This window comes from Amblyomma maculatum, chromosome 3, assembly GCF_055883805.1.
Source record: "Amblyomma maculatum isolate TAMU_Amacu chromosome 3, ASM5588380v1, whole genome shotgun sequence".
NCBI lineage: Eukaryota > Metazoa > Arthropoda > Arachnida > Ixodida > Ixodidae > Amblyomma > Amblyomma maculatum.
This window is the reverse complement of record NC_139346.1, coordinates 166,508,464-166,514,463: the sequence shown is the minus strand read 5'-3', so window position 1 is coordinate 166,514,463 and position 6,000 is coordinate 166,508,464. Positions and strand designations below refer to the sequence as shown.

The window sequence follows — 6,000 nt, the reverse complement described above, 5'->3', positions numbered from 1 at the left end:
CAAGCCTCAAACTGACAACCTACATATAGTCAAATTCAAACTGACAACCTACAAATTGTCAATTGCAGCAGCTGTAAGCATGCAATTTATTTAAGCTAAAGTTACAAGCATATTAACTTTTAAATTTGCTAAATGCAGAAGCAGCCTTGCTCGCTGCCTGCTCTAAAACTGGGAGCACATCTTGGCAATATTAACAATGTGCATGTGTTTGTCATGATGTGCACTAGTGCAAATTACTCCTAAAGACAAGCATAGGAGATCTGAACAACATGCTTAGTGTTATGCATTATATTGCTAATGAGAGAAGCCAACACGGAAAGGATTTCAAGGTGTTACAGTAAAATACAGTTTAAACTGTGGGCCATGTGCTGTGGCCACGGAGGTGCTGCTGGGCATTTGGCAAGACAAGGGGAAGGGTGTCCAAGCAATGCGGGCTCTTTTCAGTTTTTTGTGCACCACCGGACTTGATTCGCACTTGTAAAGCAAGATCCCGTGCATGTAATATATTTCATACGCCTTCTCCCACATTGTCACCCATCATGATCTTCTTTCTTCTCCCCTTCCCCAGTGTAGAGCAGGCCAGATTTTAATAATTTCGGCCAACCTCTTTGCCTTTCCTTTCAATAAATCCACTTATCTATGATTCACAGTAGAGCATTGCACGGGCTTGGCCAACCTTAAAGCCCGATGATTGGAAAATTGCTGTTTTGCTGAGCCCAGGCCAGCCTTAGCCTCGACTTTGCGGGCCTGGTCTGGGCCCAGGCTTGAAGTGGTGGGCCCAGACCAGGCTGAGGCTAGCTGTGCATGGCTTCTTTCAGAAATAAAGGAATCCCACCGCTAAATTCTGTCTAGTGGCTTATGACTAAACCACTACTATTACTTTTGTTGACGCCGAATGAGAGCTAAAGCTAATTTGTAGACAGAGTTTAATCAGCACCACTCAATGATTTAGTAACTCTGGACGCACATGCCTGATGCTGTTCAATGATGCTAGCCAAGAAAGCTAAAAAGAAAAAGTGGGAAACCCAGCAGCGCACTTTACAGTGAAGGTCTTATGGAGTGCTGTAACACATGACATCCGGCTTGTTTCCACAAGCATGTGCCTGCTAAAGTATACAATACCAGTGACCATACACTGTTTGACCTAGCAGAAGGTGCTGTTATCGCTAAGAACTCCACATTTCGAGCCTCATATGAGCCGCTGGAAGACACTCAGTTGGTAGCTCAGCAGGCAGCTGGCTATTCAACGATAGCCTTTGGTGTGTGCCGGGCTGGGCTTGGGCTTCAAACAGTGGGCGTGGACCAGGCCAAGACCAGAAAATCGGGCCGGTGCAGTGCTCTAGTACACGGCATCTCCATCACTCTACTGACCAGTGAATGAAGCTAATATTCGATATAGTATTGTGCTAGAGTACCCGGGTTCGATCCCGACCGCGGCGGCTGCGTTTCAATGGAGGCGAAACGAAGAGGCGTCCGTGTGCTGTGCGATGTCTGCGCACGTTAAAGATCCCCAGGTGGTCGAAATTACTCTGGAGCCCTCCACTATGATTCCTATTTCTCTCTTTCCACTTTCACTCCCAGCCTTCCTCCCTTCCCTTACGATGGGGTTCAGGTGTCCACAAAAACAGAAACAAGTGAGACCGATACTGCGCCTTTTCCTTCCTGTGAACCAATTATATTATTATTATTATTAACAAGCCATGATCAACATTCTTGAGCTCTTAATTTGGTCAATGATTAGCTTTTTATTTATGTAGCGAGAAAAGTTTTTACAGAGGACTACTTTCTGTCATGAAGAACTGTGGACTTAAGTTGTATCCTACAGTTGCACTTGCTATGTACAAGTGAACAGTGGGGGCGTAAGGTGGCTAGCAATTATGGGTGGTTTTACTAGCAAAAAAGAATATTACATGTAAAACAGAATACTTGCGAAGTTTGTCTGTAATACAAAGTGCCATATGCTGCTGTGGTTCCTGTAATAGCACCATGTGTATATGCCATATGCTAGCTGTTGCGTTCGACATTCCACCTGGTTCTGACTGACGGCCAGTGAAGCCACTCGCATGGCAAAGTAAAATACGGAGAAACGGACCTGGAGGCGATGTCTTTTACAAATTACAGTAAAACCTCGTTAATTCGAAGTCCTCGGGACCACAAAAAAACCTTAGAATTACCCGGGGTTTCTAATTATCAAACACGGACAAAAAATGAAAAATAATTGCACGATACCTTGATGCATCAATACAGCCCTTTTATTTAGATGTTCACTTGAAGTAGTCATCGATGAGAGACTGCTTGGCGCGGTAGTTCGCAGCACCGTAAGTCATGTCCTCCAGTTGACTAATAATGCATAGCATATCACCGTTACCACCCCTCCACTCCACAAAACTGCGCACAACGTTTAGTGACTCTACGACCGCAGTTAAAGCCGGTGCACGGGCGGGTTCAGCATCAGGATCATCATCGTCGGAATGTCCTCTTTCAGCGATCTCACTTTCGAAGTCCGCATAAGTCATTTGCACATCACATTCTACATTCATGTAGTCCATGAAATTGCAGCCGCCGTCATCTTCAGAAATGTCATTCATGTGCACATTTGCACATTACATTCAGCATTCATGTAGTCTATGAATTTGCAGCCGCCGCCGTCTTCAGTGATGTCATTCATGTGCATACAGAGTGCTTTCCCTTCATTGTCTAATGTACTATCAGTATAAGACAAGTCATTGCAACCATCACTTTCTTCATCGGGCAAACCGGCATCTTCCCACTTAGAAAACCCAGCGTGCTTGAAACAACGCTGAATCAGATCGCCCTTTACTTGCTTCTAGGCGAAATGCGGTGAAGACGACGAGACCAGACCGTGCGACGACCGCAACGCAAAGGGTAGACAAAGGTACAATGGAAACACGGAAAGACCTAGTGGTGCTAGTGGCACAGCGGCATTTCTGAAAACTGATTCTAGCCTCCGAGGTGCGCGCCGCATAGCACAAATCACTGAGGCAACAGTCAGAACCGACGAATTAACCGAGTTGAGGTGCGCTGACTGTTCAATTTATCCAGCAAAATTTTCATAGAAAATGTTGGAACCGCTGAAAACCTTCAAATTACGTGGAATTTCAAATAAGCAGAGTTCGAATTAACGAGGTTTTACTGTAGTTAGTTTGTGTACAGCACACACAAGAAAAGACAAGATTTCAGAGGAGTGACAATGCATTAACTTTAATATAGCATCATTTTTTGGAGCATAATGAACACAATTATTGGTAGAATATATTGATATTGGTAAGGCACGCAAGCTGAAACTTAATGGGGAAGCTATTGTACAAAACTTTTTTTGAGGCAGGGAGATGAGTAAGGCTGGAATCATTCACATATGGTATCACAGATGCAACTGTCCAGGCAGACTAGATGTTGTGAGACTCTGGTTAATGCTCGCAAAGCCTTGTATCTTCTCTATGTCATGCTATCCAGGTTACAACAGGACTTGGACACTTGTGAGCTGGAAAAAATAGTGCACTAACCATTAATCACTGATGCAAGCAAAGCAATGCAATTCTAAATTTAAGAAATGCATTAGAGTCACTGCAAAATGGGCTAGCTAAAACTTGGCAGGGTATATAGTTATATACAGCATAGAAATAGCACTAGCACCTTCCTGAGGTAAAAGCACACAGCTTAGAAGCGCTCTGGCTATCAACACCACAATGTGTGCCATAGCAAATCCTTTGGTCTGCTAGACATGATAAACTTCCCGTAACCTTTACAGTTCATTCTGCATATTTTACAGAACATTTTAGTATACATTAGCCAATGTACGGATCAAAGCATCACATTCGTTAATTCGTTAACTTATTGCAAATCTTGCTGCTATACTAGGCCACACATACATGATTCTACAGCATTTGCTAGCATGTTACTGCTCACATCAAAAACCTTTATAGCGAAGAGATTACTATAGTAATGTAAAACTATCCACCTCTGAAAATACTGTCAGGACATTATAAAATTCTTCATATATGAAATCACTCTTTGTTGATCTTGGTATATAGTTCACATTCAAATTCATATTTATGTCAAAGCAGGTCTTGAATTCCTATTAAGGCCAAATCACATGTGGGACCTTCAGTGGTACACCTATCACTACTACGTGAGGCACACTGTCGGCCCGCGGACCGATCAAGCAAGAAATGTCAAATTCCTTTTCTCCAGCAGGGTTTAGCTGCAGACTGCGCAGCTATGCGCTCTAGCAGTGGCAACAGAAGCTAGCAGCGGCACCCTCTCACAAGCTGCAGTGTTGAGAGAGAAGATTTCACACTCCTGTGCGACGAGCACTCAGTTTCAATGCAGTGGAAGAACCACGCAGATGAAAGCAAACAAAGCGAGCAGTAAGGTGGAAACTTGGCATTGCTGGTTCTGACATATAACATTGTTATAGTGAAACACATTACAAGGCTAGAGAACAAGAGCACACACACAGTGCTGACTTTCAACGACCCAGGTGATGTCTGAAACAGTACTTAGCAAGGCTGAGTTGTCTGGGTAATGCACAGTGGAAAGCTGCCATCGCCGCGGGAGGGAGTGCTAAAAGCAAAAAACTGGAACTACAGCCACTATTACTACAAAACTAAGTGGTCAGTGCATTCTCAGAGATTAGGCCTTCCATTTTTGTTATGGTTGCCGCTATATGCACAGCAGATGTGCGCAGTGGAAGGGCTATTTTCATGGACCCTGCCGATCATTGCACACATTGCTACTAAGGCCGGAAGCCCGCTCGAATTAACTGGAGCAAAGCCATAGCGTCAATGGTCAAGGGACCGCGCCAACCTTTGAATTATCCAGATTTCCGAATCAACGGGTGTCAAATTAGTGAGCTTTTCCTGAAAAAGGGAGTTCATGACATACAAGAAGACAGCTGCAGACTCAATCATGGTGCAAGTTTAGTTTTACACAGTTTTAACTTCTTTCCCTGCTCTTATCTCCGTTCTGGAGACAAGCAGCCCTGTTACTTGCAGCGCCATAAAGTTCGAATTTTCCGTAGCAGAACCGACTCGAATTGAAATTAAGAGGACTTTTTAAGACAGACTTCTGTTGAGCTTGGCTGGATCAAGTCGTACTTCAGATTATCTAAAAATTTGAATTTTCGAAGTTCGAAATAAACGCGTTCACTTACAAAGTTTCTCTCCTTGCACTACTATTGCAGACAGCCTATCTAGAAAGTATAGAAGAAAGTAGTACCCCCCTCCCGACATTAGAAATTGTCACTGACATCAACAATAATAGGCACTAAAGCTAAGTGCCACTCACTTTTTGGGTGGTCTTCGTGCCACCCTGAGCACAAGGTCGCCCTGGCGGACGCGCTTGAAGGCAGCGATGGCCTCAGCGTGCGACAGACCCTCGAAGGGTTCTCCATTGAGAGAGAGCAGCTGGTCGCCCTCACGGAGCAGGCCCTCAGCCTGGCCGCCCGGGAATATGCGCCGCACGTAGATGCCTAGGGCCCCGCGCGGCGAGTCACGGCCGCCCACCACACTGAAGCCCAGGGCTCCTCGTCCGGGGCCCTTGACGAAGGTCACTGTGAGTAGCTCGCTGCCGCTGGACACACCCGGCACACCCGCAGAGCCGCCATTGTGGTGGTTGTGACGCGGCCGCCGCGGCAAGGTGCACAGCACACCACTGCTGTACTGCTGTGTCGCCTGCAAACGGAAAGCAACGTTCTGAAAGGCGTGCAGGCAACCTGCTGTGCAAGAGGCACGATTGGTTCCATTTCGGTGACTGTCAGCTTCACCATATAATGGTATTAAAACACCGGATGCGCTTACACCTTTATGTAGGCACATAAAATTGTTAGAGTTCGTGCCTAGCAACCAAGCTATACATGTGTGAAGTATGTGGTACAACCGCACTTAAATGTTATTGGCCTAAACAACTTCTATGCTTGTGGCTCATACACAGCATGGCGCACACCCATGGCCAAGCCATCTGTTCTTGCCCGTTGACTGC

General features: G+C 45.4%; 1 protein-coding gene across 3 annotated transcripts in view; it reads right to left on the bottom strand.

Annotated features, from left to right (window-relative positions):
* Window positions 1-3,195: 3,195 nt before the first annotated feature.
* a (arc) overlaps window positions 3,196-6,000 on the bottom strand; it is a 178,853-nt gene continuing 176,048 nt past the window's right edge. For all 3 annotated transcript variants that reach the window (XM_084598509.1, XM_084598510.1, XM_084598511.1), the window contains 2 exons: window positions 5,308-5,693; window positions 3,196-3,502 (listed from right to left, as the gene is read on the bottom strand). In XM_084598509.1, coding sequence (XP_084454635.1) covers window positions 3,457-3,502; window positions 5,308-5,693 — 432 coding nt within the window. In that variant the 3' untranslated portion in view covers window positions 3,196-3,456. The remainder of the gene's footprint in view (window positions 3,503-5,307; window positions 5,694-6,000) is intronic.